Below are 19,064 nucleotides of genomic sequence, written 5' to 3'. Positions count from 1 at the left end.
AATATATTTTCAATTGATTACTTAAATTATTCATCACTATTTGAATTCAATTATCATCAATATATCTTGGTAAATAATAGATTTCTCAAAGAGCAATTGATTTGATAGTGCTACATTGAAAATGTGGTCGCCGAAATGTGTGTTTGATAGTATACGTCTTATGTTTAAGAAAAAACCGACAAGAAAAATCGAAAGACTGACATAAACCGAATCGAGAAAAAATCGACTTAATTGATTTAGTTTGATTCTAATATTTAAAAAACCGACTTAGTTGATTTAATTTCTTTTTTAGGGAAAAACCGATCCAAACCGAACGATTACTCATGTCCAACAAAGGAATACCTAAGGAGTACAAAGGTCCACGTTCGACCTCTCTTTATTGTTGGAAGAGAAAAAGAAAGCTCCCTTTATTACTTCTATAATACATATGTTTTGTTTTTTGCGAGTAAAAGATAGTTTCCCGCCGGGAAGAATGTGAAATGAGAATGGGGGGGCCTAAGAGTTAGGATGTCCGCCGGTGTCCGGAAATGGAGAAGTGCAAGGAGGGGCGAAAGCTGATGAAAGAGACGGTAATAAGTGATTGTACCTTTGATGATTTCCATTCGTATTCCGACGACGACGGCGAGAACTGTTTTCAACCCGATAACCTTGAGGACGATGAAACAACGCACCATTTGGAATATTCAGAGCAGATATGCTCCTCCAGTGTTAAGAAGAGAAGACTGACGCAGACGAATCTATTCCAGTCGTGGGGCCTTAAGAATCCTGCTGACCATGGCAAGAGCAAGAACGTCAAGCAGACGAATCTATTCCAGCTGTGGGGCTTTGAGAATCCTGGAAAGAGCAAGAGCGTCCAAAAGACCACTACTTCTCTTGCTTCCTGCAAAAGCCAACGCGTTTGCCCCTTCTATAAGAGGATTCCGGGTCTGTTCACAACCCTAGCCCTCCTCCATTTTCCATTGTATTCCTGTCTCATCCTTAATTCTTCTTGGACCCTCCTTAAATTCTGCTGATATTTTCTTTTCCTTTTCTTTAAATCACTCTTAGATTAAGCGTGCCCCCGTATTGAGCAAAAGATGCATTCTTTCAGGCTACTAATCTTTTACACATCCATTGCAGATTGATCAGTAAACACAGGACCTATAAGCTTTGTGGGAATTTCGTTTTGAACGTCAACTTCTTAATAATGACTCATTCTGAAATCTCTAGTTAGATAACATTAAAAAAGGGGGGGGGGGGGGATGCTTAAAAGGTGAAATTTTTTATGTGTTTCAGTCCCAGGAAGGATTTTGATTATCACTTATCCTTGAACAATGTAAGATCTGAATGTCCAAGCTTTGTCTTGCCTGATAGCCCTTGCACAGTCACTGGCTAAGTATACAATACTATTGAGCTTTCTACTGTGGCATCATATTTTTAGCCGTCTGGCATCTTAACTTATCCTGTATTGCTCAGCTCTAGGGCAGTCAATGTTTCTTAACACACACTTAATTGGGAATTGGTTTTCATGGTTTTCTCATGTATATTGAGTGCAACTACTCCACAATGTCCTGTTGTTCAGCATTTAAGTCCTTTATTCATGCAGGAACGCCCTTCACTGTTGACGCATTTCGCTATGGTCCAGTCAAAGGCTGCTCTGCCTATTTCCTTAGTCACTTCCATGCCGATCATTATATTGGCTTGACGAAAGTATGGTCACATGGCCCTATCTACTGTACCAACCTGACTGCTCGCCTAGTTAGAATCTGTCTTAATGTTAGTCCATCGTAAGGACTCTTTTTTGCCCTGTCAGGTGTATTACTCGAAAAACAATAAAAGTTTCATATTCTTTTCTTCTCTTTTGGGTTCTTTTACTCCCTCCCACCTCAAACAAGCGTACAGGATATTAAGTCCCGTTGATTCTTTTGCAGTTTCATCTGTCCTCTGGAACTAGGTACTGAATACGACCTTAAAGGAATCAAAGTTACTATGCTTGATGCTAATCACTGTCCTGGTGCTGCTCTCATTCACTTCCGTCTCCCAAATGGACAATGTTACTTGCACACTGGAGACTTTAGGGCTTCGAAGCTGATGCAATCATATCCACTTCTTGCAAGCCAACGTATTAATATACTATACCTTGACACAACATATTGCAATCCAAAGTACAGGTGTTAAATCTCTTTGTATTCTGTCGTGGATATATATTGTTCACAGTTGTGGTGGATATTAAATTTTTTTGAGATATTTCAGGTTTCCTTCCAAAGAAGAAGTTTTGAAATTTGTTGTGGGCGTCACGAGAACATATTTGAATAATTATCCAAAAACCATCGTGGTTGTTGGTGCATACAGCATCGGAAAAGAACATGTGTATTTTGCAATTTCCAAGGCACTCGGGGTATCTTAGCTGCTGACTATTTCATGCTTTTTTTGGTCGATTTTACGATATTAATCCATATTATCACTTGATGAATATCTAGCAGCCCTATAAAGGCATCAAAGGCAATGAACAATTGTCAGTTATTGCTATAAAATACATCATTGACCATTTAACAGAAGATGAAACTGCTTTGCTCTTCATGATTCTTTGCTATTACATGTTGTGTCATTCGTGCACGTTACCTTAATGTATTGTTGTTACTATTGTTTGCTACTTGTTGCCTTATCTCCACTCCACTTTCAACCAAGAGGTTGTGAGTTCGAGTCTCCTTAAGAGAGGGTAGGGGTAAGGTCTGCGTACACACTACCTCCCCAGACCCCACTAAATAAGATTATACTGGGTTGTTGTTGTTGTATACTTATTCTTTCTATGAAACTGCTTTACTCGTGTAACTAGGTTTCTAAAATCCTTCTCTTTATGGATGAATAGCATGTCATATGGCACCAAACTATTGAAATTTCATTGTCTTTCTGGGACAAGGTAACGATTTGCTACAAGTTTGCTTCAAGTGTCCTCTTCAAAGCTAAACTTTATGCTGCCTATTTTCTTAACAAAGTGAACTTCTGTACGAAATATTAGCTGACTGGATTTTCTTATAAATACTTCATAGGTAAAAATATATGCAAATGCTTCCAGGAGGCGCATTCTTCAGTCTTTTGGCTGGGCAGGAATTTCTGAAAATCTGTCAACAAACAGGAAAGATACACCTTTACACATATTGCCTATATCATCCTTGAAATTTGAGGTTTGCATTAGTACATCCTTTAGTTGATTGATGTGTTTTCCCTTTATAACTTCTCCTGTTGACGTTTCTCAAGATGCTGGAGCGTTATTTGGCATCACAAGACGGACAGTACACTAGAATGTTGGCATTCCGACCAACAGGTAACTCATATTTGTTACTTATAGCTTGTGACCCGTCTTTTTAATTGGATTTCTGTCCCTTTTTTCATGCAGAGGATCGTTACCGTTGTCTTTTTTTCAGGTTGGACTTACTCAGAGACCATTGGGGAGAATCTAAACTTAATAAAACCCACTTCTAAAGGCAACATCACTATTTATGGTGAGATAACCTGGTGCTTCTTTGGAGGTTTAGATCCCACAATTTTTCTAATCTATAATTTGTGTCATTTAGTGTATGTTACAACTGCTTTTTGTGGGACCTGTTTGGCTGAGGTATTGATTCAACTCCTCTACTGCATTAATTTCCTGCAGGAGTTCCATATAGTGAGCATTCTAGTTTCACAGAGCTGCAGGAATTTGTTCAGGTTGAGTTGTTTTTCCATATTTCTTTTGGCTACTTGAATATTTTGTTAATGTCATCTTTGCCAACTGGTAAAATTCCCAAGTGGATGTTTTTTTTTATATTTTACAAAATTATGCTATATCCCAATAATGGAACTATTTGGTTTTGCAGTTTCTGAGGCCAGAAAAGATAATTCCTACTGTCAATGTTGGAAATGCTGTATATCGTGAGAAGATGCAATCGTACTTTCAGCAGTGGCTGAAAGCCTGAAAGAGGAGCTGTTCTTCAGGCGATTAGGAAGTGAATTAGCTAGGTTATTGAAATGGGAATGGTGTTACCGGCTGGGCAACAAAGGTGTTGTTCTGAGGTTGGAAATAGACAATAGTGGCGCACTGTGAATGGACACACTGTCCGCTGCTCCTCTTATATTATATGGTATTGTTGAGTGTTTTAAAATTCCTCTATCAACATCTTGAAATGGCAATATGGTATTAATTTTTTCAGCAGTGGTGGATTTCCTTGGTTCGTCTTGGAACCACGAGATTTGGTGTTGCTGCTGTGCGAACACGTATTTATTCTTGATGTTGTATTTCATGGCTCGTCTAATTTGTGCATCATTTCAGGACTTAGTTATTAAAATGCAGTTGGTATAGGTTTGTTGTTGTTGTTGTTGTTGTTGTTGTTTTGAGGTTGGAAATCTGCTCGATTATAAATTACTTTCACCACCAAACAAGAAAAGGCTCGCTGCATCTAATTTGGATAACGGTGCTAAAACTTGAGATGACATATGTTGTTACCTTCCGAAATCATAGAAAGATGGATGCCACCTCAACATCGGCTTGTCATCCTTCAGTTAGGACTATAACTATCTGATAAAATGGAAGAGTACTTTTTTTTTTTTTTCCCTTCACTATTTTTTTCCCCTTGTTGCCAACGGAATACAAAGAGGGTGAGAGAGAGGAAATGCACTTCCACCAGAAACAAAGAAAGATAAGTGTCCAAGATTAACATATGATATTATGTGGCTCTCTTCATTTAGTTTTAGAACAATAGGGCATTGGCTGGAGGAGAAGGGGGACATGTTGTGGAGACATGTTCCTTACAACCCCCCCCCCCCCCGGGCAAAACCCACCCACCCAACATGTTCCTTACAACCCCCCACCCCACCCACCCAACGGAAATAATGACTACGTTGACGGCAAGAATCAAAGTTAGAAACAAGTCGTGGGGTGCACTAATAGAGCTCCACTTGAATTCCAGTGATAGTGAGAACGTATAATTTTATATTTTTCCTCATTGAGGTAATCTGCTAAATTGATAGAACTGTAGTTAATATCTTGAGAAGAAAAAGAAAGAAAAAAAGACGTGTACAGCTCAACGCGCGTGACTAGTGCCTCATGCTTTTCAAATTGTCGGTTTGACTAAAAATAAATTCATAGTTGATAATCTTTTAATGGAGGACTGAATATGAGGACAAGTTTGTTCAATTTGATACTATGATTTATTGCCTCTTTAATTACGTGATTACAACTACGATATAACACAATTATCATCCCAAGTTTCTGAGAATAAGTGAACACCCAAATCAGAGCACTTGAAGGACTAAACTAAATTAGCATAAGATCTGATGTAAATGCAATTTGAATCTTTATCAGTTCGTGAAGGAGATTGATCAAACAGTACATGGAGGAATAAGGAATAACTAATCTCGGGATTAAATTTAAGAAGAATTTATCTCATGTTTGGTTGGGAGAAAATTGCGGCATAATTAATCGCGGAATTAATTATCCCGGAATTATAGTGTTTTTTTATCCCATGAAAGGTGGAATATCTAATCCCGGAATAATTAATCTTGAGATAACTTCTTTCCAACCAAATGACCATGTTGAAGTAAAACATGTTGGACAGAAAAAGGAGGTCCATTCTCACTTGGTGAGAAAAGAGCGAAAGCTTAAGGAACGTTGTTCTTATTTGATCGCATTCTCAATTTCTCATATCCATTTTGGATTCTGAACCTAATGTTGTAAAAAGTGTGTTTGTACCCGCTATGAGATCGATTTTCCACTTGAGTTTCACTCTTTCGCAAATAGGTTTCAGGTACGATGATGAGCAAAGGGCGAAAAAGTCCTTTAAGCTTATTTAACTGGACAACTGGCTACTTTTCAACTACTATATTAAAGCTGGTTATATTACAATAAGTTGTTTTAAAGGTGGCTACATGGTATAATATAAACAATAGACAGTAATTTAGGATTCATTTCGATTGGAATTTCGTAGGCTAGACCGCTAGAATCAATGTCAGTAATTGACAAGAAATTTAATGTCAGTAATTGACAAGAAATTTCTTTGTACTGTCCGTAAGAAAAAATAATTTGGTCTCAATTGGATCGTTCGCTTTTTAATCTCTTGATCCTTTTTGTAATTTTAGCTAATAAGAAGAATTACACATAAATTAGATTTGAATCACATTTTGCCAAAATGATATGAAAAAAATATGCAACACAAATTCCATGAAGCGCCATAATTCAGAGAAAATGTCATGAAGAGGTGACATCTTCTAACATAAAGAGAAAGGAGTCATGGATCCGGAAAAACATGAAAGACAAATTATGATCCCGTCTTCTTTCCCTATTCAAGTTGGGTGAATGAGGATCCTAATTGCCACATAAACAAATCTTTCACAAGAAACAGAAAATCATTTTGATAGTCCATTAATATATCCTATATCCTTTATTTAAACAAAGGTGCTAGTCCTGCACAGTAAAAAACAAACCAGATCTCAGACAATTAGGAGACAAAAAGTAAAAAGGCAAAAATAGAAACTGAAAAGATAAAAAGAACGGACCAGAGATAAACCTCATTGAATTCGAAAGTTAAGTACCTTGTATCAGGAAGACAATGCACTCCCCGTGGCTTTTACTTCTGATATGGATTGATTGCCCAAGAGGAATGGAGAAAGTGCCAGTTGGATTTTCATATATATGCTTTAATAGCCGATACAGGTCTATCTCTTTTTTTTTCATACTGTATGTACATGGGGAGACAGCCGCTTATGAGAGACAAGCTTCTAATGTTCATAATTAAACCAACTGCCCCGGAGAGAGAAGCTTCTAATGTTCTTAATAAAACCAAATGCCCAGGACCCTATAATAGCGATGGACATGGGGCTGCCTACTTGATGAAGTAAAGAATCACAGTTCACTGAAAGGACTAATATTTTATTAAGGTCGGTAATGAAGAGTATAATTCCGCTAGGCATTGGAAGATCCAATTCAGCAACTGTTCTTTAGGTAGCTCCAAGAGCAGTTCAGCCTGAACACATCATTACACAAAGCCACTTAGATATGGAAAACTTGCCTTTCGCATTAATTAAATTCCAATTCTTTCAAATGAAGAAAATGGAACCTTAGGGGATTATTATAGGCATAGCAAGGTAGTAAAACTCAGCAAAACCATACCTTTATTTGGCCATCTTCAAAAATCAGAGAATTCTGATGAACATCTGAAGTTGCTGAATCAGTTATCAATTTGAAAACCTTTTTTGACATGTTTGTTTTCATGCCAACCATCTTTCCTGAAGAATATATGCTGGTAATTCCTAAATCTGCTGCCATTCTTCTGACATAAAGCTTCTTCAATAGGATTTCCATAGAGTAAGGTTCTTTGCCATACTGACGCCTCAGATTTTCTGTAAATTGCATCAAGCTGAAAATGTCCTTTTCAGCTGCTGTTTCAGCGCCATTAATGATTTGCATGGGGTTCTCCAAATGATTTATGTACTCGGAAGGAAGATGAGGGTTTATATTGATATCAAGCTGAGACAGGAAGTGAGAATTTTAAAAGGTTATACACATTATTTGCAATTGCCAATGAAAGTAGCAGTTAAAATATAGGCTATATCTTTCACAATTCGATGTTACAAAAGCAGATTAACTTTAAACAGGAGGCACAAATTCGTACAAGCTATTTGTAGAACCACTAGTCTAAAGTTCCTATATGAAGCTGTTTCCACGTGCCTAGGAAATCAACGTGATCATACTCAACATTTTAGCTAACAAACCCGGCTTAACAGTTACTCCCTCTCGGTGGCCGGTCAAATAAGTTCACACAAATTAAAATGGGGGAGTACTAATTATAGTAGTTATCCGAGTCTATCAGAAACAATATCTCCACCTTTACCAGGTACATACACACTACCCTCCCCAGACCCCACTTGTGGGATTACACTTATTTGCATACACACAACCTTCCCCAGACCTCACTTGTGGGATTACACTGGGTTTGTTATTGTAAAATTATTCATTTTTTAAGATTTGAATTTCTCTGGTTCTTAATGATTAATGACAGTTCCTCAAAAGAGCAGCAAGCATTAGGTATTGGGGAGTGGAGACACAACCGCAGACGTATAATGGATTTTATACTTGAAAAACATATCAACTTATGGAAAATATGAGAGCATTAAATACCTTCATTGCATGGTAAGGAACTGATATTACACGATGCTCATCAACCTGGAATACAAATAAAGATAACAGATCTCATTACAATTTTCTTTCATTTTGAGAGGTACATTGCTGATCCATAGATGTATCATCTATATTAAAAGCAAGAACCCCAAAAGTGAAAAGTTAAATACTTTAATACCCCTCTTATTAACCTAATATAATAAGTAAAAGGACGCAAAAACAATAATAATAATAATAATAATAATAATAATAATAATAATAATAATAATAATAATAATAATAATAATAAAGCCAATATGGACCCAACGCTTCAAAGAGACACCTTATGTGAAGCCAATAAGTTTACACGGTTAGGAAGCATATTCTCAAAACTGTCGTGCAAATATTTTCATGCCGTTTCAACATTTTGGATCAAAGGATGCAAACTTTGGATGCAATGATTCTTGCCAATGCTACTATATTTATCCAAAGGATCGTCCTTCTTTCTCATAGTTTATTTTGAGGAAATAAAGTAATATTCATGGAAGGCAAAGTCAATTCCAAAGTGACTAAACAATAAAGTGACAACAAAATCGGGTTCTCCTTTCTTTACTCTATTCATTCTTTAATATTTATTCTTTGTGATTTATGAAATTCAATATATATAAATATTAGGATGGATGGTTATGATCCAATGTGATTCTTCAATTTATGTGTATCGTGGTCTGATTCAATAAAGGATTGTGCTACTCCTTTGAATCCTTTTTGTTTTCTATTTCACTTTCTTTGTTTTCCCTTGTACTTGACAATTCTAAATAAAGTAGAAACTGACGAGATAAACAATTTAGGTTCTAATTATATTTAGAGCATAGAGTGCGAAACTTGAAAACATGTGTATAAGCCATGTAATTGCTTCCTTGATTCAAAATTATGAAAGGCAAAGATATTTCCCCTGAAATCGAGATTCGTGGCACCCACAATATTTCTTAAGAGGCTGCACAAACACTAAGTGTTGCCACTTAGTATAATTAGTAAAATTCTTTCAACCTTTCGGTATATATAGATCCAATACACATCTCACTTTTGAAGACAAAAAAAAGGGGGAAATGATTTGATGGCGGCCGCCACCCTGCGGCATATGATATTTAGGATGAAGTTCTTTAGATGGATGAAGAATAGAAAAGAAATTGCAGGTACTATCTTAAATAATGCCTTGGATAACATCTTTCAATAATCTAGCTACAGATCCTTTTGGAGTTAAAAGTTGTAGTTTTGTATAGATAGAGTTAGAGATATTTAAAAACACTTGAGGATCAATGTTGCTTACGGTAAAGAATAACCTACGCAAATCAAGTGATTCATACTGAAACTTAAGATTTGTATTTCTATTCTACATGTGCTTAAATGATTTAAACACTTAATTGGATTTAATTTTAGCTGACTGATATATTTTAATTCATAATAGCAATTTGATTCAATTAACCTAGGGTCTGTCAATTATTCATAAGTAAAAGAGACTATTTAATTTTTGAAAAGACAAACAATATTGAAAAGGTTACAATAAGGTAATATATTTTGTTTACTATGAGTACATGGGCGATGGATCTTTTTGTCGTGACATTTTTGGCATTGTTTCTTTTACATAAACTTTGCTCATTTAGTCAACATCATGTATATGAGGAGGTTTTACTCGGTAATAGAGTTACTCTGTGCCTAAAGTTAATCGTTTGTTTGCAAAGTTTGTTGTCTGCTTGGAACAAACTTTCAGATATTGGTGTTTGTTTAGAATGAACTTTCGTGTTTATCCCAAGAAAATTCAACTTTATCCCCTTAAAAATCAAGGATATCTTTTCAAATTTGTCCACAAATAATACTTTACGATAACGATAAATAAAGCATAGAGTCAAACAATTTTTAATTATAATATGTTTGTTACATGACCAACTTTACATGTTTGTACCTCATAAAATCAAAATAAGTAAAAGAAATCACATGTTTGTATGAAACTTATAATTTATAGTCTTCATGTATAATTATTCATTAAAACCTTTTATTTTAATACATGACTCGACATACACGTGCAACGCACGTGCCGAGAAACTAGTAATCTCAAAATAAGGGAGGAGGATAGCATGCAGAAAGCAATGCTAGCTTAGGCACAAACCAGTCAATTTTATCTTTGTAACTAGAAATAATGGAGTAAAAGGATGACGGAAACAGACCTTTGATAAGCTTTCAAATAGCATCTCAAAGAAGAGATCAATGCCCACATTGCCGACATCGCCTGTCTGTTGCTCGCCAAAAATATTACCAAATCCTCTAATAGCCATGTCTCTTTCTGCAAGCTGAAAACCCTGGCCAAGTTCACAGCACTCTTCAAGAGCAGCAAGCCTCTCCTAAATAGTCAAATGAATGCCATGTTACAGCCATAATAAAGAAAAATCTTAGAATTCGTCCTTGATAAGATAAAATTAGAAACCTTGTTCTGTTGGAAAATACCGCAACATTACCAAAATAAAGGCAAGATGACAGAATATAAGAATCATCTCCTACATATCTTGTTAATAGAAGAATATAGAGGAAAGAGAACATACTAGTGCATGGTCAGAAAGAAGTGATTTGTCAGGATAAAATAAGTGTGCATGAGCTTCCTTATCTGCCCGTCCGACCCTTCCACGCAACTACAGTAATCAAAGAGGGAGTAGGAATTAGAAGGAATATCAAAGTCACAGCACCTAGCATTCCAAGGATCAATAACCACAATCGCTAAGAATCTGCAAAGTTAAGATATGGAATTGTCAGCAGCACGTCATCATGCCCTGATTAGCACATGGTAAAAATATATGAGTCTCATAAATTCCGCTCAAGGACATCTGAATTGCAAAAACTACAGTATCAACAGAAGCTATTAAGAGAGACAAGTTAATCAGTTAGCTAGCAGTGGAAGGGGCCAAATTTTGAAATTAAGGGCTGAAAATCTTTGACCAATCAACTTTAGTAGTAAATACAATGAAAGGGAAACCGGCAAAGAGAAAAAAGATGCTTCTTCATTGGAGTTTGAAATCACTACATTATTTGAGTTGAAGAAATCAATTGGCTTCACCTCAGCTGCAATAGCAGGCCAGGTGGTTCCCCATGGTCAATAAGAGAACCAAACCCCAGAGATTCCTCTTGAAAGAAACAATAGAAGACTTTACAATACCACAAAAGACTGATTCAACCACATTTGTTCTCTCTCTGCGACAATCCCTTGTCTCATAAAAATGAGCTTGGCTCAAATGCCACTACAAGGAAAATAGCACTATGTATGCTATTGAACTTCGATGTAATCTCAAGACTACAAGGAGTTTTTGAATGTGACAAATACTCGCTGTCCACCTGGAGGACCAAAGTTTGAACTGACTAAACCCCAAGCTACCTAAGTTATCCCAGAAAGTAAATTTTCTCTTTTAGCACCATTAATCATCTTGTATGATTTATCCCAAAAGGTAAATTTTCTCTTTTAGCAGCATTAATCATCTTGTATAATTAATCATGTACATTAAGGAAACAGGGAGACTCTGTATTAATTCAGAGCTGCGCTAACAACACATGCTGTCAAAGAATGTCTACTTCATCTAAAATTGAACAAAAGTTTGTATCAAAGTAAACTATGTTTTCATCACTTATTCCTAAGAAAACTAAGCAGATAAAAACAAATGATCTGCCTCCTGGTTTCAATGTCACTTATACAATGCATGAAGGAACTACCAATAGGACTGGAAGACAATATGACAACAAAAAGTTTTCTATTTGTTTAGGCAAGAGAATGTAAAAACCTGATACAATTGTGCAAGTCCAAATTGCTGAACATCTTGAATGATGATTGTGTTTGCATTTTGAATATCAAGGCCACTTTCTACTATGTTTGTACATATAAGAATTCTAATGTCTCCCCGTGCAAATCTTTCCATAGTTTCCTCAAGCTGTTTTGAGTATTGCTGCCAAAAAAGATGAAATGGCATGTCAGACCACTAGAACTGGACAATGCAGTGTAGATGCTATGTAAGTATGAGTTCATATCTTTAACGTCAAAAGACTGAATAAACATGAATATTCTATCAATTCCAGAACTTAAAGCAAACTCAATTAATCCCACAATCACCTTTCCATGAGCAATAGCTATTTCAACATGTGGGAATGCTTGTTCTAAAAATTCCATAACATCTTCAAGACCTGCGAATAATAGACAAACCCATGTAACTACAAAGAGTACAATGGATGAACTTCAGCAAACTCCTCTACAGCATGGCCACCAAATTACATAATGCTACTCACAATTAATGTGCATAAAAGGCACAGAATGCATTACCCTTAATGCGGGGCAAGACATAAAAAACTCGGCCACCACGGTCCAATTCATGCTTGATAGCTGTTATTACTTTGTTCTTGCTGTAAGCTGAAAGATGTGTTCTTATCGGAACTCTCTCGGGAGGTGGTGTTGAGATCAAACTGTTTGAGTGGGAAAAGAAAATGGGGGAAGCCATAAAGCAAAACAGTCAAAAAATTGAGCAGGCAAAATGTAGAGTTGAATGTAACTTCACAATTGGTCAACTCTAGCCAACATTGACACTGCTAAATGAATGATACCCAATTTCAGCTGCTGGAGGTGCCCAACAGTATAGTGGATACTTCATCAACAGCCAGTCAGTGCTTTGATAAATTGAAACAAACCCGGTGGTATTACCTAGCGTCACGAAATCCAGTTAATGCTAAATAGAGAGTTCTCGGAATAGGCGTTGCTGAAAGTGTAAGAACATCCACTGAGGTTTTAAATGAAGCAATCTTCTCCTTCTGTTTTACACCAAACCTCTGAAAAGACGAAGAGCAATTCAGATGGAGATCAAATATGAAGAATCGGTCATAGGGATCCTATCAAAAGAAAGAAATAGCATTCTAAGCTTGCCCAATCTAACAAGCTAATACACCTTTGCCCAGAGACAGAGCTAAGATTTGAAGTTTATGGGTTTTGAATTTATCACTGAACCCATAGTTTGTCTTTTTTTTTTTTTTTTTTTTTTTGGCAATCCGCTAGGCAAGCGCCTAGGGCTAGTTTTTTATTAATAAATGAAAATAAAAATGCAACAATTAGGAAAAGTACAAATAAGGGGGACAATAGCACCGGTTTTGTTACCCATATGCCTTGGCTATATAATCACTCCTCTGCGCCTCACATTGCCTTAAGATGGCAGCCTCATGTAGAGGATTCATGGTGTAGCTGCCGGCAAAGTCTCACGAGGGCATATAATCTCATAGCCGTGTGGATATTTTTCCAAAGACATGGGACCAAGGCAACACATACCGGGCTAAACCTTACCTTACTATTCCTATTGAGGCAAATAAAAGGCCTCACCTTACTATTCATAGCCATAGTTTGTCTTAGTTACTGGATTTGCAATTAAATATTTATACATATTTTATGAATTTTCTAATACAAATACAAGGTTTAAGCAAAAGCAATTGGGTTCGTCCGAACCCGCAGCTAATGCTATCCCTCCGCCCCTGCCTTTGCCTCGAACAAATTTATCTATGGTATTGGAGAGAGTGTGAGTGGGTGTGAAGAATTCTGCAGTTTGTCAACTTCCAATGCCAATTAGTTTTTACTCTTTTGTACAACCTTCTGCAGATCCTCGCCCACTCCTAGTTTGTTCATATTCCTTTTTGAACATGTAACATTTCCACCTCCTTGATGCTTCTCTCCAATGTACATCACTCATGACAACAATAACTATGACTCAATGCCAAGCTAGCTGGGTTGGCCATATGAATGTACATCACTCTTTACTAATAAGAAACAATCAAAAGAAGCAATTTTAGAAAACGTGCAGAATGCAAGAATGTTGAGCCTTGGTGTTTCTATCCAAGTTTTTTTTTTTTTTTTGGGTTCTGGATAAAGTTTCTTTTCGAGCTTTTTATCATCATAGGACAATAAGAAAATGTAGTCATAGTTGGCCTCATTATAAAGGGAGACTAAAAATTAAAAGGGAAACTAAAAATTAAAAAAAGGGAGATTAGGCATACTTTTCCCTCGTTAAAAGGCCTTACTTGCACAAGTCACCAACCTATTTCATCCATGACTAAATCCGAAATATTACTGCCTTTAGATGCAAATGACAAACAAATGATCCAAAAAACAATCGCAGTTAGATATGTGGGCATACCTGTTCCTCATCAACCACAAGTAGACCCAAATTATTATATTCAACCCGATCGCCAAGTAGTGAATGCGTCCCAACAATAATATCCACGCGTCCGTCTTTAATCATACTCAAGTACTCCTCTTTCTCTGACTTGGTCTTGATAGAGCAATAGTAGGTTGCAAAGTAAGCTAAAATTAGGACTTAGAATACAGGTTATGGTGTTTACTTGGACGAAGTAAACAACAGTGTCAACGCCAAAGAACTAAAACAAAAATAATATATGTAAAGAGTTCACATTGAGAAACCATTACCACTCAGATTTTGGAAGGAAAACACCAGAAAAGAAAGAGGAAAAAGACATCACTTCTAGTTTCGTACACTTCCCTTGCGCATTCAAAAAGTCATTCTTTTTGTTTCTTCTCAATGAAATCAAACAGGCAGACAACAATTAAATGCAGTATACAGATATAAAATAATATTAAACCATTTCAACAATGTAAAAATTTTAAAATAAATAACAATCAACTAAGCACGATTTGTGAAACAGCTTACACGACCTCAAACTGTATAAAATCCTCAACAGACATAATTTTTAATGTGTCTACGTCAGTTTGACTTGCATGCAGTTTATTAACGGAATCCCTTATTTTAAGGCACTCTAATGAGCTTAAGATAATTTTTTCATGCCGTGGACCTATTGATCAAGAAAGCTAATCTTAAGAAATCATGAGATGCAAGAAGATAGATTTTGTCAAAGCTAATCTTAAGAAATCATGAGATGCAAGAAGATAGATTTTGTCAAAAACTATATGAAGAGCAATTTAAACATTGAAGCTCTGAAGGCAAGCACCATTCTTTTACCAAACCAACAACTATTCAAACGATGAAGGATGTTCAAGTAGAAAGTGCATATTAGGAATCAACCATGTATAGCTAAGGATTGAGTTATGCACCTGAAACCTGCTAAGAAGTCCAACTCTGATGTTAGGATATCTTGAGAATCTCTCTGAGATAACATCAAAATGTTGTTTAGCTAAAACTATAGTTGGTGCTAGAACCATAGCTTGCTTCCCTGTAGAGACAACACAGAAGATGGCACGAAGTGCAACTTCAGTTTTACCAAAACCAACATCTCCACAAATTAATCTATCCATCGGATTTTCCCTCTCTGTCAAGTCCCTTTCCACATCTAAGAAAGCCTGTCATTGGAACCCAAACTGTAAGAAACAAAGAAAGGTTCCCATTACAGGTAAACCAGTAAAAATGATTAAACTTTTCAGACCAAGAGTAGCAATAAGTTATTTTGACCAGAATGTGGCAAGAGATAACACTGTTATTATTTACTTTGTTGTTAAAATTTCTTCATATATGTCTTGCTGAACCAGCTGGATGAAAAACAATAATTGCAGCTAAAGTATACACATGGCAAGAACCTACAACAGCTGATATTTCGCAGAAAACACGTTGCAGGTTGACGTCAGAATTTAAAAGATACAGAAGAGACAATTAAACCTGTTTCTGATCCGGTGTGGGCTCAAAAGGGAACTGAGATGAAAATTCAGCCATGGCTGGGGTCTTTGGGTATGGAGGCCTTTTTTGTTTTAGCCTGTGTAGATATAGCTCCATTAAATCTACAACCATTTTCTGAACTGCAACTTTTCCCTTCATCCTTCTCCTCTCCCATGCACTAGTATCACTTAACTTGCTCAAAGTCCGTGGCTTTTTGGTTTCATTAGGGCTGAAAAGTTAAAAATGCACCAATCAAATTGCAGAGTTAGACTATCTCTCTGACACACGAAATTGATAATAAAGAACATTTCCAGGTTTCCCTTGGTCCCACGGTTATTCATAACTCAGAGAGTCATTCCAAGGATGATGATGAAGGATTATAAAAGGCAAAAGCATGTATCTCCGTCTTAATAATTACTATTTTTTCCAAAACGAGAATCAGACCCTGATCTCGCCTCCGGAAATGTGATATGCAGTGATTTCGCTAAGGATAATCATAGATAGAGCAGATCCATTTCCTTTTCTTTTCAGCCTTTGGTAATTGAAAGAGAGGCCTTCAAATCAAAAGGACCAGAGCAATATAAAGAGTAGCTAGAACAGTTCAAAATATAAAGCTCCTACGGCGTCTTGATATATGCTATCGGCTGAAACCAGCAAATAGGCCTTTATTACTTGGCTATCTTTCCATGATGATATAGCTGGTAAGAGGGGCCGGTCTTGCTAAAAACTCATCATTCGTTTTATGCAGTAAAAATGACGATATTCTTAAATACTGTAATTCTCCACCATTCATGCACAAGGAACATGTTCCAGTAGGTCTTGTAGATGTTAAACTGTGATAGATGCCTACTTTCTAGGCACTAAGAAGTATGCTGGATTAACAAGGGTTGGAAGGCAGATAAGCTTGTAAAGAAAATGAAGCTACCTTGAGTTGAAAAGACATGTTAAGCGATCTAGTGAGCAGCTGTCCTCGTGACTGGGAAAAATATTATTCAAGATACTGCTTGGATTGAGAGCTGCAAATCTAAGTCTCCACTCGAGAAAACTACTGTACTCCGTTAGACAGAACATGATTCTTTGTTGGAGGTATGCCCTCTACTTGGAACCCAAAAGGAGAAGGCCCCTTCGAGATGTATTGGAGCTTGGAGCAATATATGCATTTGTGATGTCATGGGCGTCTTTCCATCCATGCCCCATGACCCCTTGAGCGCGCCCCGTGGCGTCCTAGCAAGCCTCCCAACGCCACGGACGGCCCCGTGGTCTTGGCCGCGCCAAGTGACAAGCGCGCATGTGCCTCTGTCGCCCTACCGATATCCCTCGCCAACGCACAGCCGCAGGCAGATGCCAACAGTGCCGCGCGCAGACCGTGATGCCAAAGACAATGCTACTAACAACGGACCTGTTTCTGCCTTGTAGAAAACTAAGTTCTTTTCATTGTAAATATAGAGTAGTTTTATTTCATGTACTTATATTATGTTTCTCTAGCTTAGTCAAGTCTAGTCTTGTAGCTTTGGTTTATTTTTTTAAGCATTATTAGGGGGGATCAAGCAATCAAACTTTCTAGAAAGCAAACAATTCTCTGTACTGGTATCTCTCCCCCTCGACACCGTGTTGCTTTTCTGTAATAGCTTTCATTAATACAATCAAGCTTTCTTTCAATCTCAATTTTCATTTCTGTTCTCTCAATTGCTCTTGACATTGGTTTTCCCGTACGACACTGACAATCTAGTCTAGCATACGGAGGGGACCTCAGTTGGCGGACAGTAACTGCACTGACCTAAGTAATTGTTACGCGGCGCCTTCCTGAGATTCCTTGGAAGGGCGACGTAAGCCTAAGCAACTGATGTCTTAATGTCTTCCTGAGATTCTTAATGAGATTCTGCTTTACGAGATGTCTATCCAGGGGTCATGGGGCATGGCTGGAAAGCCGCCCATGACAGTGAGTATGCAAAAATCTTCTCCAAATGAATGAAAGAAGTTATTGCATGACTTTAGTTACCATAAAAAGGGGGGAAATGAATAGCAGTGTAATGAGTTGTAGCTCAATAAGCTTGGGAACTTGGACAATGTAGCCAACTGACAAAGTAGTTCTTCAAGGAATAAAGAATTACTAGTACATATAAATGTATAACTTCTACGTGGTAAGTAAAAAGGTAAGTTGTACGTACAGATTGTAACGATAGAGCAAACGAGAAGCCTGCTTAACGGGTAATTTAGCCATGCCGTCAGCATACTCAATAAAGACGTATTCAATAGGCTCCTTGGAATCCTTGGGAACGTCAAATTTGATGCCGACAAATCGTCCAATTCCGACCTTCCTGTGCACCACGTAATCGCCGGAACGGAGAGTGTAAGGGTCCACCTTGTAACTAAAAGTAGCTTGAGCTGCATCGTCTGCACCTGCACCAGCTTGTCTTGCTCTGTCGCCTTTGAGCTTCTGGAGGCCCCTTTGCTGCTGCTCCTTCACCAGCTGAATGTACTTATCAGCTTCCTCCGAATCCATGGCCGGTCTAAGAGGGTGGGATTGATCTCTCTTGGCGTGCTCCCGCCGAATTCGCTCATTTAGGAGAGAAATGGCGTCGCGCTCCTGCTCCTGCCTCGCAGTCCGTAGTCGGGGAGGCAATTTGGTATATACAGCATCGGCACTGAGGACCTTAGATAAGGTAATAGAAGAGAAGGAGGAGGAAGCGGGAGTGGGAAAAGAAGGCTTTTGAGTGGGGAAGAGTTTGCAGAGACGAGTTGTGAGAAAGCCCTCAGGCGCCGGCGAGGGAGAGAAGAGGAGGGATGCCTTTGCTGCAGTGGCCATGGATGGATAAAACTGCTATACTTGTAAAAGCTCCGAGTGACGAGCGAGAAGAATTTTCTAGCTTAAAATTTTCAAATCCCCAACTCCCCACCAAATCCAACCCCTAAAAGTTAACTACCCACCATAGGCGTATCAATGGAGCTGTAACGTATGCTGAGGAAGGCGGGTTTTCCACATTATCTGTTCCCTCAAAACATTAGAGTGTTTAAAAAGATAAAAGATTTTTTAAAAAGAAAAAAATAAATAGGAGTAGTATTTTGTGACGCCCAAGCCGCTTTTTCAAAAAATATCCCACCGGGAGACATGGGCAAATACGAGAAGACTAATGGAGTAGCATGTTTGGCCGTAAAAATGAAAAATCAGCTTAATAAATATTTTTGTAAAGAAACAATTTATATTTGCCTAATAAATTTAAAAGTACTTTTGAGCAATTTAAGTATCAAATTATGAATGATGATAC

At 37.4% G+C, this 19,064-nt stretch overlaps 2 protein-coding genes across 2 annotated transcripts; one reads left to right on the top strand and one right to left on the bottom strand.

Annotated features, from left to right (window-relative positions):
- Positions 1-352: 352 nt before the first annotated feature.
- On the top strand, positions 353-4,317 carry LOC107814303 (DNA cross-link repair protein SNM1). The gene is made up of 9 exons (XM_016639684.2): positions 353-924; positions 1,586-1,766; positions 1,911-2,150; positions 2,233-2,377; positions 3,030-3,164; positions 3,238-3,304; positions 3,405-3,482; positions 3,635-3,687; positions 3,837-4,317. Exons 1-9 carry the CDS (start codon positions 528-530, stop codon positions 3,933-3,935), a joined length of 1,395 nt encoding a protein of 464 aa, XP_016495170.2. The 5' UTR covers positions 353-527; the 3' UTR covers positions 3,936-4,317.
- Positions 4,318-6,200: 1,883 nt separating this feature from the next.
- LOC107814304 (ATP-dependent DNA helicase At3g02060, chloroplastic) lies at positions 6,201-18,854 on the bottom strand. Its single transcript, XM_016639685.2, has 14 exons — positions 17,967-18,854; positions 15,802-16,027; positions 15,243-15,488; positions 14,311-14,445; positions 12,837-12,961; positions 12,462-12,601; positions 12,255-12,325; positions 11,929-12,090; positions 10,705-10,791; positions 10,333-10,506; positions 8,132-8,176; positions 7,124-7,480; positions 6,547-6,977; positions 6,201-6,418 (listed from the first exon to the last, which is right to left on the bottom strand). Exons 1-13 carry the CDS (start codon positions 18,602-18,604, stop codon positions 6,876-6,878), a joined length of 2,508 nt encoding a protein of 835 aa, XP_016495171.1. The 5' UTR covers positions 18,605-18,854; the 3' UTR covers positions 6,201-6,418; positions 6,547-6,875.
- Between the last annotated feature and the right edge of the window lie 210 nt (positions 18,855-19,064).

This window comes from Nicotiana tabacum, chromosome 3 (assembly GCF_000715075.1).
Source record: "Nicotiana tabacum cultivar K326 chromosome 3, ASM71507v2, whole genome shotgun sequence".
Lineage (NCBI taxonomy): Eukaryota > Viridiplantae > Streptophyta > Magnoliopsida > Solanales > Solanaceae > Nicotiana > Nicotiana tabacum.
Note: the sequence above shows the minus strand (reverse complement) of the source record. Positions and strands in the feature narration are given on the sequence as shown.

Excerpts from the sequence above, each read along its gene's own strand:
- LOC107814303 (XM_016639684.2), top strand. The coding sequence starts at position 528 with ATGGAGAAGTGCAAGGAGGGGCGAAAGCTGATGAAAGAGACGGTAATA. Across the intron at positions 925-1,585 it reads CTTCTATAAGAGGATTCCGG|GAACGCCCTTCACTGTTGAC; the intron begins GTCTGTTCACAA and ends TTATTCATGCAG. Across the intron at positions 2,378-3,029 it reads CAATTTCCAAGGCACTCGGG|GTAAAAATATATGCAAATGC; the intron begins GTATCTTAGCTG and ends AATACTTCATAG.
- LOC107814304 (XM_016639685.2), bottom strand. The coding sequence starts at position 18,604 with ATGGCCACTGCAGCAAAGGCATCCCTCCTCTTCTCTCCCTCGCCGGCG. Across the intron at positions 16,028-17,966 it reads TTGCTCTATCGTTACAATCT|CCCTAATGAAACCAAAAAGC; the intron begins GTACGTACAACT and ends TTAACTTTTCAG. Across the intron at positions 14,446-15,242 it reads GACTTCTTAGCAGGTTTCAG|ACCAAGTCAGAGAAAGAGGA; the intron begins GTGCATAACTCA and ends TGCTCTATCAAG.